Source organism: Mesocricetus auratus, unplaced genomic scaffold (assembly GCF_017639785.1).
Source record: "Mesocricetus auratus isolate SY011 unplaced genomic scaffold, BCM_Maur_2.0 Super-Scaffold_6730, whole genome shotgun sequence".
NCBI classification, from domain to species: Eukaryota; Metazoa; Chordata; class Mammalia; order Rodentia; family Cricetidae; genus Mesocricetus; species Mesocricetus auratus.
The window spans coordinates 78313820-78334384 of NW_024429184.1; the positions used below are offsets into that span (position 1 = coordinate 78313820).

Here is a 20565-nt window from a genome sequence, read left to right on the forward strand (position 1 = left end):
GCTGACACTCACATTTGGGGGGTCCAGATCAGTCCCATGCTGGCCTCCCCACTGTCAGTCTGGGGTTCAAGAGCTCTCCCCTGTTCAGATCAGCTGTCTCTGCTGGTTTTGCCAGCCCATTCTTTGCCAATTTGCTCATCACTCCTCTCTCTCTGTCACTGGGTTCCTTGGGTTCAGTTCAGTGATTAATTGTGTGTTTGCCTCTGCTTCCATCAGTCACAGGATGAAGGCTCCCAGATGGTTATAGACATCAAGTTCATTATCAGGAATGGGCATTCAAGGTGGTCTCTCCACTATTGCTTAGCTTGCCAATTGGTGTTATCTCTTTAGATCACTCGAGGTCGCTCTGGTGCCTGATCTGTATTCGATCCTATGATTCCCTCTTCCCCCTATTCTACCCCCACCCCCTCAACTTCCTTTTCCCCCATGACCAACTCTCTTCCTCTTCACCCCTTCTCTTCTTCCCAGGTCCCACTCCCCCCCACCCCTCGCCGTGTTCCCCATCCATTCAGGGGATCTTGTCTCCATCCTCTTCTCTTGGGTACTATGCATATATGCATATCTTTTAGGTTCTTTCCTGTTTCCCAGACTCTATCAGTGGAAGTGCAAACTGGCACTATCCTGATCCATGTCTAAAATCCATATATGAGTGAGTACATACCATGTTTGTCTTTTTGTGACTGGGTTACCTCACTCAGGATGGTTTCTTCCAGTGCTATCCATTTACCTGCGAATTTCAAGATTCCATTGTTTTTTTCTGCTGAGTAATACTCCATTGTGTAAATGTACCACATTTTCTTTATCCACTCTTCAGTTGAGGGGCATCTAGGTTGCTTCCAGGTTCTGGCTATTACAAATAATGCTGCTATGAACATAGTGGAGCAGATGCCCTTGTTGTATGAACTTGCCTCATTTGGATATATGCCTAAGAGTGGAATTGCTGGGTCTAGTGGTATATTAATTCCCATTTTCCTGAGGAATCTCCATACTGATTTCCAAAGAGGCTGTATGAGTCGGCACTCCCACCAGCAGTGGAGGAGTGTTCCTCTCTCTCCACATCCTCTCCAGCATAAATTGTCTTCGGTGTTTTTGATTTTAGCCATTCTGACAGGAGTAAGATGGTATCTCAGAGTTGTTTTGATTTGCATTTCCCTGATGGCTAAGGATGTTGAGCACTTTCTTAAGTATCTCTTGGCCATTTTAGCCTCCTCTACTGAGAATTCTCTATTTAGCTCTGTACCCCACCTTTTAATGGGATCCTTTGGTGTTTTGGAGACTTGTTTCTTGAGTTCTTTGTAAATTTTGGAGATTAGCCCTCTGTCAGATGTAGGGATAGTGAATATCTTTTCCCATTATGTGGCCTGCCTTTTTGTCTTTTTGACTGTGTCCTTTGCCTTACAGAAGCTTTTTAGTTTCAGAAGGTCCCATTTGTTAATTGTCGATCTCAGTGCCTGTGCCACTGGTGTTATGTTTAGGAAGTGGTCTCCTGTACCAACTCGTTGAAGAGTATCTCCCACTTTCTCTTCTAAAAGTTTCAGTGTGGCTGGATTTATGTTGAGATCTTTGATCCATTTGGACTTAAGTTTTGTACAAGGCGATAAACATGGATCTATCTGCAGTCTTCTGCATACCAGTACCCAGTTATGCCAGCACCATTTGTTGAAGATGCTTTCTTTTTTCCATTGTACAGTTTTAGCTTCTTTGTCAAAAATCAAGTGTTCATAGGTGTGTGGGTTAAAATTAGAGCTTTCAATTCGGTTCCATTGGTCTACCTGCCTATTTTTGTGCCAATACTAAGCTGTTTTCAGGACTATAGCTCTATAATAGAGCTTGAAGTCAGGTATGGTGATGCCTCCTGAAGTTCCTTTATTGTATAGGGATGTTTTAGCTATCCTGGGCCTTTTGTTTTTCCATATAAAGTTGATTAATGTTCTTTCCAGGTCCTTGAAGAATTGTGATGGAATTTTGATAGGGATTGCATTGAATCTGTAGACTGCTTTTGGCAAGATTGCCGTTTTTATTATGTTGATCCTACCAATCCAAGAGCATGGGAGATCTTTCCATTTTCTGGTATCTTCATTGATTTCTTTCTTTAAAGACACAAATTTCTTGATATACAGGTCTTTAATTTCCTTGGTTAACATTATTCCCAGATATTTGATGCTGTTTTTGGCTATTGTAAAGGGTGATGTTTCTCTGATTTCTTTCTCAGTCACTTCATCATCTGTATATAATAGGGCCACTGATTTTTTTGAGTTTACCTTGTATCCTGCCACATTGCTGAAGGTGTTTATCAGCTCTAGGAGTAACCTTGCGGAGTTTTTTGGGTCACTTATGTAAACTATCATATCATCTGCAAATAGTGAAAGTTTGACTTCTTCTTTTCCTATTTGTATCCCCTTTATCTCCTTTTGTTGTCTTATTGCTGTAGCTAGAACTTCAAGTACAATATTGAAGAGATATGGAGAGAGTGGACAGCCTTGTCTTGTTCCTGATTTTAGAGGAATTGCTTTGAGTTTCTCTCCATTTAGTTTGATGTTAGCTGTTGGTTTACTGTATATTGCTTTTATTATATTCAGGTACATTCCTGTTATCCCGGATCTCTCTAGGACCTTTATCATGAAGGGGTGCTGGATTTTGTCAAAGACAGCAAGTGCTCTTAACCACAAAACCAACTCTCTAGCCACATGCTCGACCATTTTCAATACAAAAAACACACACAAACAAACAAATAGATATACAAACCAAATAAACGAGATTCATGTTGTCCAGGTTGGGAACGTGTTGCACTTCTCTCCAAGCACAGCTGAGAAACAAAAGTGACACACCAGGACAATCCAGGTCCCAGGCCTTGGGGCAGAAGAAGGAATTTATGAACAAACTAAGAAGCCAAGCTGCTTGCCCTCCTGCTGGAGTTGGGGGAGGGCAAGTGCCCTCTGGGAGAACAATAAACTCTGGAGGATGCAGATGCCCAAGTCTTTATGAGGATGCAGATGCCCAAGTCTTCATGAGGATGCAGATGCCCAAGTCTTCAGGAGGTTACAGATGATAAAACAGGAGTGCATTTCCAGGGAGGGGGTGGCTTTGAGGAAAACCCTGGAGTACCAGGGTTGTGATGCAGGTGTGGCCTGCCAGGAGATAACTGTATGTCCCTTGTACTCTCTGCATCAGAGAGTCTCCAGGTGTCTTATAATCATTTGACTTCCAGCTTGTGAAGGAACCAAACACCAAACATTCCATCCTGCGACAGAAACTCCTTAAGCAGGAAGGTAAACGACTTAAAATAGCTACAGGAAGTCCTTGAAACCGACCAAACTCACTAGGCCCCTCCCTGTCAGAGTAAGAAACAAAAGCAGAGAGCTCCTCTCATGCCAGCCAAGCTTCAGAGAAGACTCTTAGACCAGCAAGCTGCGTGCACATAACGGTCCTTGAGAAGAATGTGCCCCCAACCTTGTCAGACCATCCCTTCAGATGTTATGCCATCTTGTTGATGAATCCTGAGCTTAAGACTTTTCAAGTTGCAGCTACAGTAGCTAGAGAGATGGCTCAGTGGTTAAGAGCACTTGTAGAGGACCTTGGTTCAAATCCCAACACCCACAGGGCAGCTCACAACCATCTGCAACGTCAATTCAGGGGAATTTGATAAACTTTTCTGGTCTCCCTGGGTACTGCATGTATGTGGGACACTGTTACACATGCTGGAAAACATTCATACACATACATTAAAATAATAAACATCTTTTAAGAAGGAATCTGAGATTCCTTGGAGCCGATAATTCATACCTGTAAACAATGGCTTGTGATGTAGCACAGTCACAGCCCAGGCAGAGATGCTGGTACATACTATGTGAGCCCCTGGTTGATACAATAGGTGAACACAGAAATTCAATCACAGGAAGCAGGAAAGCCCTTTGTCACCAGAAGCTTTGCAAAGATCTTTTGCAACTGGACTCTCCTCCTCCCAACAGCCTTCAACTGCAGTAGCTCTTCACCCAGGGATGGGGAGCTGTGATCCACACAGACATGCTGTCTGGCTAGGTATTGTGTGTGTGTTAAATAGGCAGCTACAACTGCTGAGTCCACAGGTACAGTGCCCTTGTATTGCCCAGAGGATGCTGTTTTGCAATGGCTTTCTCTGTGTTCTGGCTTTTCCAGTCTTTCTGGATTGATCCAATGGTACCTGAGCCTTGGGGTAGGGAAGGGGTGTGATGGAGATGGGATGGAGATGGGATGGAGATGGGATGGAGATGGGATGGAGATGCTTGCTGATGGTTGAACACACCACATACACAGATTTTCTCTACTTTAACCAGTGGCGTCTGTCTCTGTATTAACTTTTATCCACTGAGAAACAGAAGCTTCTCTGATGAGGACTGTCAGCAGCTCAGGCCTTGTCTCTGAAGAATGACTTATTAATACCTTAGTTTACTGAGAGTTATACAGATGTCTATGTGAAGCAGAAAGCAGGCTGAACCACTGGAGGATCAAATGCTGGCCTGAAAATTGAATGTTAAAAAAGAGAAAATCCTTATTTCCTGCTGCATTAGAACTTCTTTGAGTTTTTCCTCGACAGACTTCAGTGTATCAGAGCCAGGTGATGCTGCTCTGCAGGTCACTCTGTTCAAGGACACCCAGAAATCCTCATTGCTGCAGACCAGTGCTAGAAACCCTGGTGTCTGCGTGGCTTTTGGTGCAGAGTACAGCAGGCACAAGGCAGCCCCATAGTGAGCTGAAGGTTAGAACTTGATGGAGGTGGTACTTATGAAGATATGCAGGCTCAGGGGCTGAGGGTGTAGTGTGGCTCAGTGGAAAAGCACTTACCTTGCATGCACTGAGGCCCAAGGTTCAATCCCCACTACCATCAAATAATAAAGCTATCAGAAAAAATAACTTAAAAAGAGAAAGATATGCAGGTTCTAGGATCCTACCCTGGGTGAACTAAGTCTCAGGGACTGAGACATGGAGACCCTTCTTTTAAAAAGGGTGACCAGTGTGTGTGTGTGTGTGTGTGTGTGTGTGTGTGTGTGTGTGTGTGTGTGTGTATGTGTGTGTGTGTGATGAATACATGTGTATGTTTGTGTGCATGTGTACATATGTGCATGCAGGTGTGCTTAAATGTGCACATGGAGGCCAGAAAACCATTTGGGCCTCAGTCGTGTTCTACCTTAATTTCTGAGACAGGGTGTCCCACTAAGCTGAGAACTCACAGTTAGATATACTGGTTAGGCAGTGAGCTCCATGTGCCACAGGTCTCCATGTGTTTCCACCCCTCATCCACCCACCAGCCAAGGAAGAGGCACTGAGGGAATGCAGAACTGAGATGAGGTCTTAATGTCTCTGTGAGCTGCAGGGAGGTTTAAATAATCATTACATCCTCTCAGACCTAGTTCATTCAACAAATCTTTAACATTCCCTTAATACTTCCCTCTGCTCTCCTTTTCCTGGTAAACTCTCTGTCTGCATTTTAAAGCATGTGAATTGGCAGTTTACCCGTTTCAATAAGCCTGAATTTGGTCTTGTGTCACAGTCAAAACCTGTCACTTCTGTCTAGTCCACAGAATCAATTATGGAATGATTTGACACCTGGTTGTAGGTAGGAAAAGATGAGAAGAAGTTGTAAATAGCTATGACTTCAATGAGACAGAAGTTTAATTTTTTTCCCTATGTTTAAGGAATTGTAGGAGTACTGTCTTGGGGTTGGTGTGAAATCACTCAGTGTGGTCCTTTGAATGTAATTGGATCCCATAAACTCATGGGGAGTGGCACTGTTAGGAGGTGTGGCCTTGCTGGAGAAAGTATATCACTGTGAGGATGGGCTTTCAGATCTCTTATGCTCAAGCTACACCCACTGTGGAAACAGTTCACTTCCTGTGGGCTATGGATCAAGATGAAGCTCTTTCTCCAGCTCCTTTTCTAGTACCATGCCTGTCTGCATACTGCCATGTCTCACCATGATGATAGTGTGTAGAGTGTAGTATTTTCCTTACCAGCTGCTTTGGTTTTTCCCTCTCCGCCGGCTGCCTGGGTTCTGTCGCGTTGCAGTCCCCAAGTAACACACAAGACACTATATTAATTATGAAGCTTTTGGCTGTTTGTTTGGTTTCTTACTGGCTATCTCTGACTTAAGTATTTAACCCAAAATTGTTAATTTAAGTATTTCTCTTACTAGAGAAAAGGGTCCGGACCTCTTACCCCTATGGTGGCTACATCGTGGCTGACTCTGCCTCTCTTTCCCAGAATCCTCCTTGACTCCTAGTCACACCTATCTTTCTTCCCTATTGGCCAACAGTGCTTTATTGACATATACGCAGGACTTCCCCATCAGTAGTAGACTGAACCTCTGAAACTGTAAGCCACCCAATTAAATGTTTTCCTTTTTGAGAATTGCTATGGTCATGGTGTCTCTTTACAGCAATAGAACCCCTAACTAAGACACCCAGGATCTAAAATATTTCAAATTTGCCCTTCAGCATCTCCAACCTGTCCTTTCCACTTTATTGTGTATGGCTGCTCCAGTCCCAGCCTTTACACCCACCTTTCAGTTAGTACAAATGATAACAAAAAGAAGAAAGGCATAACTCCCTGCCTTGAAGAACATTTCTTAGAAATCACACATAAGTTCTGCTGGTATCTCATTGGTCAGAAGTGAGCCAAGAGCCACACTTGACTGCAGTGGAATCTGGGAAATGTAGTCTTTATATTCAAGTTAGAATAAGAGGTTGCCTCCTTAACAAAGAAGAGCAGAGCCGATGCTGGGGGGTGCTAGCAGTTCCTCAGCACACCTTGGTCTTCTTCCTGTGAAACCAGAACATGTTGAGAGTCAAACTGCAGTATGGGTAATAAGAACACTTGCCTTTCAGAGCTGAGTCTGAGAGGCTTTGAATGGTGCCACTCTGGGTTTGGGGACAGATGGATTTGGCATTGCTCGTGGAATCTCATGTGTCATAACGAAAGCTGCCTGTAGAACATTCTTTTCCTTGGTTAGGAATGTTCGGTGTGTCCCCTTCCATCCTTACACTTGTGTTCAGACTCAACACAATGTTCCAGCATCTGGCTTTTCAAACCACCTAACTGATGTCCAGGCACGAGAAACCATCCACTGCCCTACTTATTTTGTGTCTTAACTCTACATGCCAATTCTCATGGTGCTAGTGCTCCCTGCTGCCTACTAAATAAATACTTGAGTCCCTCGCCAGTGCATGAATACATACAACACACACACACACCACACATACACAGACCCCACACACACACATATACACAGACACACACACACAGGCACACTCATGCACACACACATAGAAACACAGACACACACACAGGCATACAGGCACACACACATACACACACATATATATACACACACACACCACACACATACACAGATACACACACACATACACACAGACACACACACAGGCACACTCATGCACACACACATAGAAATAGACACACACAGGCATACAGGCACACACACACACACACACACACACACACCAGTATATTTCCTTGACTCTCTGCATAAGCTATAACCACCAGGATGCAGGTGTCCTCTTGTCACTATTGGAGGACATGTTCTGAGGCTAAGACAAGAGGAACAGAGCCACCACAGCAATGCTAGCACAGCAGGTGATCAACCTGATACCATCAGAAGAAAGGGCCACAAGGATGGCTACTAGCCTTTTTGTTTTGCTTTCTTCTATTTTTGAAAATAATTCAAAGACAAATATAGGAATAGCAACATAATGGGCCTTCACATATTTTCCCAGTTACTAACTCAAAGCCTGTCTGCAAGAGCATGGTTTCATTTATATGCATGTATCATCCTTCTGTAGAGCAGTAAGAACCTTCTAAACCAGGGGTTCTCAATCTGTGGGTCAGGATCCCTTTGAAAAACTTCTATCTCCAAAAAATATTTACATTACAATTAATAACAGTAGCAAAATTACAGTTATGTAGTAGTAATGAAATAATTTTATGATTGGGGGCCACACAACATGAGGAACTATATTAAAGGGTCACAGCATTCTGAACCACTGTTCTGGATAGTTTCATATCACCAAGTAAGGGTAAGGTTGCTTGTGGGAAGGCCGTCACAATACCACTATCCCTTCAAAAACAAAGCAATCCTTAGTATCCCAAAGACCAGCGATTGCCTTTCCCAAATTGCCTTTACCAGTTTGTCTCTTTGAATGATGTCTCACAAAAGCCTAGATACAAGGCTTGGATAACTGATCTCTTCTACCTCTGTAGGCTCCCCCTTCATTGCCCCTTTTCTTCGGATAATTGATTTTTGACAGAAATGGTTGGTGTGTCTCATTGAGTCTTTGCCCTGGACATTGCTGATTGCATGCATCCCCAAAGCATTTTTGCTACATTTCCACTTCCTATTGACTGATATTCTCTGGGGGAAGGGTTGATCATGTTCAGGTGCCACTTTTTGGAAAGACTAAGGTGGTGGTGTGTTCTCAACTGGCGCTGCTATTGAGAGGTGACGCGTCCTGTTCCATTGCCTTCCTTTTGCTGCTAACGGAAGCCATTGGAGGTGACTGCCTAGAAGTGTGATGTCCTGTGGGTGACAATATACATTTCTTCTTCATTACTGCTTATTAAATGCATTTCTTAACATAGTGCAGTCTGGACAGGAAAGGTAAGGTTTCTGCTAGGTTCCTTTCCTTTATTTATCCCTTTTCAGTATCTCTCCAAAACTCATTATCCTCTGAGAAAGCCACCTCACAACATCTCAGGAGTTCATGATGTCACCTGACTTCACTTCTTAGGGTTTGGGGTCTTCAGTGTCTCATCTGGGCAGCCAGGGGCTACAATCCATGTGGCACTGGAGATGGACACTGTAGACCTGGGAACATGGCTAGGGCTGGACTACTTCATTCTGTTAGACACTTGTGGCATCAAGGCTCTGCTGCGACTTCATGGGGAGTAGGAATAAACAGTCCAGTCCCATCTATTCTTATGCATACCTCAACCCAGAATATCACCTCAGCTGGAACACACAGAACTTCAGCCCAAATGGCTGAGGTCCCTCTACCCCTTACCTTCTTTCTGCTTCTCTCTTAGCACATTCTTTTTCTTTCTTTGACTTTCCTTCTGAGCCCTCATCCCCAGAGTCAAACCTAGTTTCTCATCCTGTTCGAGATGGATCCAAATGTTAGGGTCTTCTTCTCAACCTGACCCACTAAGAGGATTTCTCGATTATTCAAGCTCACCTGTCTCACCCTAAACGATGTGCGAGGCTCTTCTTGATCACTTATTTTCTTGTGTTTATGGCCTGACCCTTGGAGTTGAGCCTCTTTCTGTAAAAGACTGTCTCAAGAATCCCAGTCATGCTCAACACAGAGCTACAGTGCCACTAGTCACAGGGGAGTCTTCACTCATGGGGAGTGTTCACTCATGGGAGAGTGTTCACTCATGGGGGAGTGTTCACTCAGGGGGTGTGTTAACTCATGGGGAGTGTTCACTCATGGGGGAGTGTTCACTCAGGGGAGAGTGTGGGAGAGTGTTCACTCATGGGGAGTGTTCACTCAGAGGGGAGTGTTCACTCATGGGGAGTGTTCACTCATGAGGAAGTGTTCACTCATGGGAGCATGTTCACTCAGAGGGGAGTGTTCAATCATGGGAGAGTGTTCACTCATGGGGGAGTGTTCACTCATGGGGAGAGTGTTCACTCATGGGGAGAGTGTTCATTCATGGGGGAGTGTTCACTCATGGGAGAGTGTTCACTCAGAGGGGAGTGTTCACTCATGGGAGAGTGTTCACTCATGGGAGAGTGTTCACTCATGGGGAGAGTGTTCATTCATGGGGGAGTGTTCACTCATGGGAGAGTGTTCACTCAGAGGGGAGTGTTCACTCATGGGAGAGTGTTCACTCATGGGAGAGTGTTCACTCATGGGGAGAGTGTTCATTCATGGGGGAGTGTTCACTCATGGGAGAGTGTTCACTCAGAGGGGAGTGTTCAATCATGGGAGAGTGTTTACTCATGGGGCAGTGTTCACTCAAGGGAGCGTGTTCACTCAGAGGGGAGTGTTCACTCATGGCAGGGAGTGTTCACTCATGGGAGCATGTTCACTCAGAGGGGAGTGTTCACTCATGAGGAAGTGTTCACTCATGGGAGCATGTTCACTCAGAGGGGAGTGTTCACTCATGGGGGAGTGTTCACTCATGGGAGAGTGTTCACTCATGGGGAGAGTGTTCATTCATGGGAGAGTGTTCACTCATGGGAGAGTGTTCACTCATGGGAGAGTGTTCACTCATGGGGCAGTGTTCACTCATGGGAGCGTGTTCACTCAGAGGGGAGTGTTCAATCATGGGAGAGTATTCACTCATGGGGCAGTGTTCACTCATGGGAGCGTGTTCACTCAGAGGGGAGTGTTCACTCAGAGGGGAGTGTTCACTCAGAGGGGAGTGTTCACTCATGGGAGCATGTTCATTCAGAGGGGAGTGTTCACTCATGGAGAGTGTTCACTCATGGGGAGTGTTCCCTCATGGAGAGTGTTCACTCATGGGAGCATGTTCATTCAGAGGGGAGTGTTCACTCAGAGGGGAGTGTTCACTCAGAGGGGAGTGTTCACTCATGGGAACATGTTCATTCAGAGGGGAGTGTTCACTCAGAGGGGAGTGTTCACTCATGGGAGCATGTTCATTCAGAGGGGAGTGTTCAATCATGGGAGAGTGTTCACTCATGGGGGAGTGTTCACTCATGGGGAGTGTTCACTCATGGGGGAGTGTTCACTCATGGGGAGAGTGTTCATTCATGGGAGAGTGTTTACTCAGAGGGGAGTGTTCACTCATGGGAGAGTGTTCACTCATGGGGAGTGTTCACTCAGAGGGAAGTGTTCACTCATGGGGGAGTGTTCACTCATGGGAGAGTGTTCATTCATGGGGGAGTGTTCACTCATGGAGAGTGTTCATTCATGGGGGAGTGTTCACTCATGGGGAGTGTTCACTCATGGGGCAGTGTTCACTCATGGGAGCATGTTCATTCAGAGGGGAGTGTTCAATCATGGGAGAGTGTTCACTCAGAGGGGAGTGTTCACTCATGGGGAGTGTGTTCACTCATAGGGGGAGTGTTCACTCAGAGAAGTACCTTGTTTTACACAGACTTTGATATCAGCACACCATAAAGATGAGTAGGAATTTTATCATTAGGCTTGGACATTTTTTTTATGTACTTGACCACTGTGTGGATTGTTTTCATCTGTGGATCCAGGGACAGATAGCTTGGATCAGTGCTGGGCTCTGTGTTAGCTTTGCACTGCTGTGAAACCTACTTGGGGAAAGCAACCTAAAATTAACTGTGGCTGCATTGCTTTAGGACCCAGGATGAGACAGAACATCATGGTCATGTGTGGACTGGAAGGGAACAGGGACAAGATTCAACTCTTGCAACCAACTCCTTCCAACGGAGCCCCCTCCTCGTAATAGTCCACACAGCTATAGATTCATCTATTGATGAGATAAATGCCCTTATCCAATTACCTCTCAGCAGCTCCACCAGCTGAAGACCAAACCTCAACACGTGAACCATTGGGAATATTTTGTATCCAAACCAAACACACTCTGGGGTTGTTCTCAAAACAGATGCTCTAGGCTCCAGAAACATGGTGAGCTGTAGAAATTTCTCTGTGGGTGGCCACAGCGGAGCCAGAAGAGAGGAAGTAAAGTGTGGGTCTGGGACCAATGATAGCATTGCCTCTGTTCAATCTTTGCTTTTTCTTTTAAAAATTAATTAATTGATTTTATGTGTATGGGTGTTTTACTTGCATGTACGTCTATGTACCACGTGCACGTCTGCTGCCTGCAGAGGCCAGAAGAGGGCATCAGACCTCAGATTACAGACGGTTGTGAGTTCTGGGAATCAAACCCAGGTCCTCTGGAAGAGCAGCACATGCTCTTCACCATCTCTCCAGCCCCCATTTATTTGTCTTTGCTGTCATGGGGATTGGCTTTAGGGCCACATGCATGTTCGGGAGGGGCTTTACCCCCATCTCTACCACTGTTAACTCTAAAGGGTCATGCTTTCCCATGTCAGGTGAAGAAGCACAGATGATTCATGTACTCGTTGAGACTCACATGCTATGTGTGCAAGTAAGCAGTGCATGATTCTGAGCAACGGACAGAAAGAACACGTAAAGAAGCCACTGCCTTTCGTCAAGGAACAGAAAATGTCTACGAGACTTTTTCATATCAGAAACCTGCTTGATTGTACTTTTAATAGACTTTAACTAATGGGAGAAAGAGTTATACTACTTATCCCAACATTATGGGTTTAAAAAAGAGAAACAAGAGTTACACTAGACAAGGGGATACAGGTTCTAGTTCCAGCTGAGCCAGGAATGATAGTGACCTTGTTCATACTGCCTCTGAGCCTGTCTCTGTTCCATATCTACGAAGTGTATGAAGGCAAAATAACAACTATGTTTCATTCTTGTAGCCATTATTGCACTTAAACTTTTGCATTTTGCTGTATTATTTAAAGACACAATATGTTTTCAGTTGTTCCTCATGACAAACTCCTGGTAACATAGATGTGAGGCAGGGGATATTGTGCCTATTTAGACAGTTGGGTATGTTGTGACTGAAGCATATTAGATGCTGGGTCAAGGTTTCATTAAAGTTGAAGTTCTTCCTCCTACTCTGCAATAGTTTCTTCTTAACGGAAGGCGTGTGCCTGTGGTGGGTGTTGGTATAATGGAGCAGGGGATGTCTGTTAGGTTTCTTTGATGCATGAATACAAAACATGTAGTTCTTCGGTGGATTCATGATTGCTGCTCTGTCATTGATTACTTTTGTCTTCTGGCAGCTCTGACTTGCAGTTGAGAGTGAATGCATTAAATAGGCCATAGTAAGTAGCAACTGGAAGGAAAAAGGTTATGGGCCAGGACAGGTTGGAGAAAAAAACCAAATGTCAGGATGAGTCAGTCAGATCCTAGTCTGTATACTCTCCCTGTACTAACACACTTGTTCATATTAACACACTTGCTGTTATATTCACCCCATTTCCCAGATGTTGAAACCAAGACCCAGAGAGTCCAAAATTTGTCCAACTCCAAGTGTCAGAGCCAGGTTGGGAAGGCAGGCCAAACATAATGTATATTGTTATAGCACTGACAAATGGTTTTAATTTTTTAAAAAATGCAGTATGTGGCAAGATCTATAAAACCTTCCATTCTAGGATTAAGGAATGCCTGTCCAGATGTTAATTCTAAGCTTATAGTTCAGCTAATGCAGGAGGCCATGTTCTATAATAATGGAGAATGGTGAACAAATCAGTAGCCTAGAGTAACTCATGACTAAGTAAGTAATTTCATAATACACACACTAGCAGGACTATTGCAGGGCCGGAGAATGAGCCATGTGTTAAAATGTAAATATGTGGATTATGACAACATTAGTAATGTTCACACTGGCACGTGGCAGGCAGCAGGGTCTGGAAATTCTACTAGTTAGGTGTTGGTTGAAGTCTTTGTTCTTTGGCTTTTTTAGTGATGGTATGTTTAGTAATGAAAACTGGGAGGAGCTGCTGCTTGTTTTGGTTGAGGTGATTATCTAAGGGCAAGGTGTGAGTCTTTACTAGGTTGCCCTGACTGCCTTCATCCCGGAGTTCTCTAGGGCTAGCCAATCTCAAAAGTGTCAGGGGACATTTTCCTGGGGTCATTTCAGCGTCTCCCCAGTTCCTTTACTCCTCTCCAGGCCATCTCCCTTTCAGAGCAAGCATCCAGTGGCTCATCTCTGCATCTTTACTTCTCGCATCAGCTAGGCTCAGTGGGGATTTCTTCTTTATACCACTGAGGCATCCTGGGCTTGAATGCATCACCCCCGCCTCCCCTACCCCCCAGTGCTGTGACTGCAACACAGCACAGCATAGATGACTGTCCGGAGAAGGATGAGATTCCTTCCATCTTCATCTGTGGTTTTGTCAGCGAGTCCATACTTGATTAATTAGTCACTGGGTTTCGAAAAGAAGTCTGTTCTGTCTTGCCAGCAGGTGAGTGATCTCTGGCCTTGGTATGGACCTGAAGCCCTTCTTTCTAGGTAGGCCAAATGCGCCTGGAGGTAGTCTGGGCTGTCTACCGAGAACAGAGTTTCAGAAAGTGCTCTGGTCTCTAAGTACCTTGGCTGGCTGGCTAAGGGTCACACATGACCTGGAAGCTCGGCTTCCACGTGCGAATCTGCACCTATTTGCCTATGAATGTGGAAGTGGGCGTGCCTGTGAAATGGCTGGACAGGCCAGTGGCAGAGCAGGGGACTTGGGTTTCTGGTTAGTGTTATCACTGCGCTGATGGTGTGCACATTGCAGGAAATGTGCGGTTTTCAATTAAGCAAATTTGGGGGAGCTTTGTGCTCTGCAAGAGCAAGACCGCGGTGTGTCAGGCAGAGAGCTTGGAGTGTGCAGTCTCACTCGCGTCTGCATTGTGAGGCCCCGTCTGTGTGTCTTTGGGAATACGTTTTCGGCACACACCCTTCCTTAACAAGGCATTTGTCTGTTGTTGTGTGCAAGTCTGTGTGTTCGGCAGTGCCTGGGTCCTGTTTGCGGCTGCCTGCTGGCTTTCCAGCTTCACTTGCGCCTGTAGGCAGGTTCTGCACGTGCGCCAGCCTCGGTGCGCACGTCCCCGAGTGACCCGTGTGTGGTGCCCGGGGACCTCTGGGTCGTGTGCACTCGCTGCCTGTCACTGCGCTGACGAACGCACTTCACATGTCCGGGAGCACGTCTCCGGTTGTGTGCAAGCTCCGTGTGCACGCCGCCCGCCCGCGCGTGCGTGCGTGCGGGTGTGTGTGTGTGTGTGTGCGTGCGTGCGCGCGCGCAGGGCGCTGTGCGCTGCGGCCGGAGGACCAAGCCAGGCTCCACGCGCCCCGCGCTCCCCCCCCTCCCCGCGCACCGCAGCGGGCCCCGCGATTGGCCGCCCGCTCCTCTAGCCGTCACCTCCTCCCCCGCCCCGCGCGCCCGCGGTCCCCGCTGTCCCCCGCGGTTCCGGCGAGGCCGCGCCGCGCTGCGCTCCGCTCCCATTGGCTGCGCGCGCCTTTGTGTGGCGGCAGCTGCGGCCCCAGCGCCTTTGAATGTCGAGAGGGGCCGGGAAGGGAGCCTTTCCATGGGCCATCTGTCTCCCCGCCAGCCGCCGCCCCGCCGCCTGCGCCCCGCGCTCCGCCTCCCGCCCCGGCGGCTCCCGCAGCCCCATCGCCCGCGCCCCGGAGCCGCGCCACAAAGGGCCCGCGCGCAGCCGCTACCGCCGCCGCGGCGCGAGAAGCCAGGATGGTCCTGGTCCACGTCGGCTATCTCGTGCTTCCAGTGTTTGGCTCTGTGCGAAACAGAGGTATCACTTTTTCCTTTCGGGGTCTGCTTCCTTCTGAGCGCGGATCGCCGCAGGCACCGGGCGGGGGCGGGGGCGAGGGCGGGCGCGGCGGGCGGGGGCGCAGGCACAGCCGCGGGGCGAGGCGAGGCGAGCGGTGCTGCTTCCCACCCCCTTCTGGGGAGACCCCAGAGTGTGGGGTGGCACCCTCGCGGGAGCTTTTACAGTTGAAGTTAGGGTTTGGTGAATTTGGGTCCCTTCCTCCCCAGCCCCATATTTTTTTATTATTATTTGCGGCGGACGTGGTTCCTCCAAATCATAGCCCCTTCCCCAACCTAGCCCTGTGTGACCGAAGGGAGATGCGATGCATACCGTGCGTGCATGCGTGTGTGTGTGTGTGTGTGTGTGTGAGAGAGAGAGAGAGAGAGAGAGAGAGAGAGAGAGAGAGAGAGAGAGAGAGAGAGAGAGAGAGAGAGAGAGAGAGAGAGGTGGTGGTGGGTAGATTTGATTTTCTGTGATTTTTTAAAGAGGCATATGTGTGTTTTGTTCTGTTTTGTATATTATTATTTATTTATTTTGGGGGCCTTAAGGCCAATGGCCGGTGAGCTGGGATCAGCCCCATCCCATGCTCCGACTCCTTCCTTTTCATGGGTACTGGTACCTTCTTGTCCCTTCCTTTTCTCTCATTTAATCCTTTTTGTTTTATTTTATTATCCTTATTCTGTAGCCCTGCACACCTCCCTCTCCGCAACTGTCTTTGTATGACAGTTGCGGTTACAGATTCAAAATCCTTGTATGTATGCGTGTGCATGTGTATGTGTGTGTATGCATGTATATGTGTGTGCGCGCGTGCTTACGCGCTTTGGAAATCAGACGTGTGTTGCCTTGCACCCCGGGGCCGGTCAGGAGCGGGTTGTCTGTTTCTTGGGTGTTGAGCTGTGCATGAGAATGAAGTGGGAAGCTGCCCCCACGCCAGGCCTTTGCCCGGGGCCGGGGTTGACCAAGCAGCAGGCTGGCGATGTCTTTGTTTTTAACTGTGGTATATGGGGTGTGTTTGCACAGTCCCCCTTCCCCACACCCCCTTTTCCTTACATTTCCCTGCAACAATAGCTTGGTTTCCCCTTTTCTGTCCCCCACTCCACACTCCTTCCATTCTCTTTAATCAAAAATTCCCACCTCCCAAAGCAAATCTGAGATACATCAATTCATTTTTTCCCTTCTTTTTGTATTCTGCCTCTGGACTCACATTTCTCTTGGAAATGTTTCTTCTCTCCCACACCACGTCTGCTTAAATGGCTAATCACCCCCTCCTTTTACAAGAATGATGTCTTCCCTTCACCTACCGACCCCCTCTGGTCCTCAGAGTCAGAGCTGGGGGTGGGGTCACAGGCCAGCGCTTTAATGCGCCCCAGGGGCCAGACTGCACCAGGCTAGGAAAGACCAGCCCTTCTTCAGTCCAACTCCCCCCAACCCCGCTGCCTCTCCCCAGAAATCTCAAGGCAAGGTTGGCCCCCTAAGCCTGTTTGAACTGCGGTTTTGTTTTTTTTTTTTTTGTGTGTGTGTGTGTGTGTTGATGGAATGATGACATTCTGCATTTATCAAATCTTTTTTTTTTTCTTCATTGTGTAGCTCAGTGAATGGTCAACTCGCTGCTGTGTGCGCTGTGACCCTTCTGCCTCCGCATTTAGCTGTATTGTGACACCCTCTTAACCATTTCCTGTCTCCATCCGAGGAAGGCATTGCTATTTAAGCGGCAGTATCCCCTATCTCAGGCCAGCGTGGTGGTGGCGGTGGCGGGGAGAGGAGATCAGGACTAGATCATGAAATGCCACCCCACTCCCCAGTACACAATTATCTCTTATTACTTGGCATTTCCTCTTAAAACGGGTGTGGAGCATTACACTAGGCAAAAATTCAAAAATGATTAAGAAGGGTGTTGAGCCTGAAAGTATAATTACCCTGATTAAATCATTATCATCCTCATTAATATCACCGATCTCTAAATACCATTGCAGCATGCTGGTTCCATGTTTTGAAATTCAAATTGTTCAGCTGCCTTTAAGATTTATTTTTACTAACCCTCCCCTCCACCAACAAAAATCCAACAAAACCAATTCTGCCTGTCAGAATTGCAATGGCAAACTTTCACGGTAAACACACCTACAGCAAATTTTAGGGTCTGAGGGGTGAGTTGGGCTGTGGGTGAAATTGAGCACGGTGTGCTAGGAACTCATGACCTTCCGATAGAGGATACTAAAGCTTAAGTCAAAGGTCCTAAACCACAAATTTTTCTTGTAAAACTATGAGATAGTCTGCTAGCTTAAGCCTGTTCTTTTAGTTTCCATTGTAGTAGTGTAGGATGTAGGCCATTTCAGAATAGATCTAGAGAAATAACCATTTTTGTATCTTCATCTTGTTTAGCCGAGTACATTGCACTGTAAATCCCTGTTAAGTGGATTCCTTTTGCCTTGGCTTGGAGGCTGTAGCAGCCCGTTTCCCACTTGTCTGGGTGATCATCAGCTGGCAGCACCCAGGCATAGCATTTAGTTGGAGGCAAAATTTATTAAATATATATTAAAAAGAAAATCTATGATGAAATGACAGTTGCTGCTATTTTAGCCTCTGAAAAATTGGTGCACCAAGGTTCCTGGCTTAAGGGGAGCTGCTGTGGCCATAGGGTCCTAATTGTTTAATTGTACAATGTCAAGAGCATCTTTGGATATCTGCCCTGGCCCTCAGGGCTGCCCCTTTAACAGCCGGCTCCCTTCTGCTGCCTGGCCAGCCAGACCTGCTTGAAAACTGAAACAAAACAGCAGCAGTCATAAAAGAATAAGGCGCCTACTTTGAGGGCCCTTCCAAAATAGTCGTAAGTAGCCTCCCCAGAATGCCGTTTCAGAATGGCAATCTGAAAAAAAAAAAAGAAGAAAAACTCAAAACAAAACAAAATAACAACAACAAAAAAACCTCAGCAAAATGGTTTTCCATTAAACAGGGGTAGCGTGTTCTGCTGTGCTGAATTTACTTCCTGTTCTTATTTTGTGGGTAATTTTTTATGTATCAAATATCCTTTTGGTTGTGTATCTTTTCACCTTTTCTTGTACTAAAACTAAAGCATGGTCTGTATTTTTTTACATCCCCCAGTTGACACTGTACAGCGCTCGGTTAGAGACGTTCCCCTGCTGAACCGTACTGTGGTCGTGTAGCCCGGCCATCTGCTCATTGTACGCTGCTTTTGTTGTTACCCTTCCGAAGCATGGTGGGCCCAGCCTTTCTTTTTCTTTTTTTTCTTTTTTTTTCCTTTTTTTTGTATCGTGTGCATGATGACATTGTTACACACAGAATCCACTAATACTAATATACAATCTCAATAAAGAACTAGTTTTCCTATATTAACCTAGTGTGCTTTTTCTCTTGCTGTTTCCCCATTTATTGTCGTACCCTGCTGTTTAGAACCTCCTTGCTTTTCTGTCCTCAACCTCACCCACCACCACCCCCACCTCCCATTGTAAGATTTGAGTGAATGCCCTTTTCTTTTACTTTCTTTCCTTGTTTTCCTCCCCCCTCCTCTTTTTCTCTCCTTTTTTTCTTTGTGGTATAGATATGGTGACTCTAATCTCATGTGGCCCATATCTCATAACAATAGAAGCCTGGGGCCACGGGAAGGGTCATTTGTCCTGTCACACTGAAACAGCCCAACCGCATAGAGCTCCTCTATCTTTGGCCACCTGTCCTCAGTACCCCCACTTTTCATCCTACAATGCCCACAAGGCATTGGGAAGAGAGGAGAAATCACACTGAGGCTGAGAACAGGGGTACTGTGCTTAACTAGCAGCCTTGCAGTATGACTCACCTGAGAAACCCATCTTGAGTTGCGTTTTAACTTTTCGTTCACTGTCTCATTGATTTACTGTCCTTACGAATCATGCTGGGGTGACACGTGACATGTAGCTGAAGCCAGTGATGCAAAGCACTGAAGCATCCCTTTCTATGTGTATATTGAAATTCTTGAGACCCTCAACTGTAAATTTGTCATTTGGATCCTGGGTATGGAAGATGCTTGGGACGGGAAGCTCCTGACGCCCCTCCCCATCTTGGCGATGGCAGCCCCACCTAGGACTGTAGGAATAAGAGTCTGCACTTTCTGTGGGCTGTGAGCCAGTTAAAGCTGATTATAGCCTGCCTGCCTGACAGCTGCTTCATCTGTGGCCCTAGGGCCTCTCTTGGGAGAAAGCAAAGCAGATCTGGCCTTTGTCTCAGAGTGTGTGCCCCTTGGAGTGGGGGTGGGGAGGTCAGGAGGGAAGTCAGGACCGTGTCCAAATTGAATTGCAAGAACCCTTCCAAGTGTCTTTACTCCCTCCCTGTAATTGCTCTGGAAAAGCCAACAGAGAAGTATTTCCCCCACCCCCCCAGAGTGGAACCCAAATTCAAGCATTTGTCAATTACATCTATTCAATTTCAGCCCAGAACAAGCCTTGTTAAATGAGGCGTTTTAGACACCAGAGGAAATCAGTTGATTAAAGAAATTCATGGTTCCTTCAAGGGGTCATCATTTTGAAGCTGTTTCTCTTGGCGGATGTGCTTAGTCCGGACGCGCCTAGGCCAGGTCTTCTGGGCGGGCCTCTGATGGTCCCCCCTCAGGGAGGCTGGCCTGCCACCTCACTGTTGCCTGACCACTGTGCTTCCTTGCCTTCTTTGTGGCCTCAAGAGACACTCCCCACCCCCAAGAGCTGCCCTCTTTGCTCTGGCCCTTTGTTCTTTTCTTCCCAGCCTGGGAGGAAAAGCTGAACTGATTTACTGTGACACATGGACACACATGGGTGTTCTTGGCGGAGGAGGCGTGTGTGTGCAAACGGAGACATGCAAATCTGGGAGGCCAGGCCCTGGAAGCTCTTCTGGTTTCTCTTTAATTTATTCTGTTTTTGGTTTACTTGAGACCTAAGTTTGGTAAAGCAAAATAACACTTCCAACCAACCTCGATAACAATCAAAACAAATTGGGTGACCACTTTCATTTCTCCCTAAAGATCAATGTTGATGAACTCTAAGATTTTATTTTTTTAAGTTAGTGTTCAGTATTTCAGAATTCTCCAGCAATACACTTCAAGGATAGTGCTTCAGTAATCCAGAAATAGTACGGAAAGCAATTGGCTTAATGACAGTTGTGTCGTAGCAACACATTGAGTCTGGACTGCATACGACCCAGGTTATCAGAGCTAAATGTCTAACATGTTCTGGAGAACTCTCCTCCGACTTAAGATCCAACA

The 20565-nt window shown here is 46.5% G+C and overlaps 1 protein-coding gene across 1 annotated transcript in view; it reads left to right on the forward strand.

The window, feature by feature from the left end:
- Positions 1–14963: 14963 nt before the first annotated feature.
- Rnf165 (ring finger protein 165) overlaps positions 14964–20565 on the forward strand; it is a 100025-nt gene continuing 94423 nt past the window's right edge. Inside the window, exon 1 of the mRNA XM_005076467.4 lies at positions 14964–15326. Coding sequence (XP_005076524.1) covers positions 15266–15326 — 61 coding nt within the window. The 5' untranslated portion in view covers positions 14964–15265. The remainder of the gene's footprint in view (positions 15327–20565) is intronic.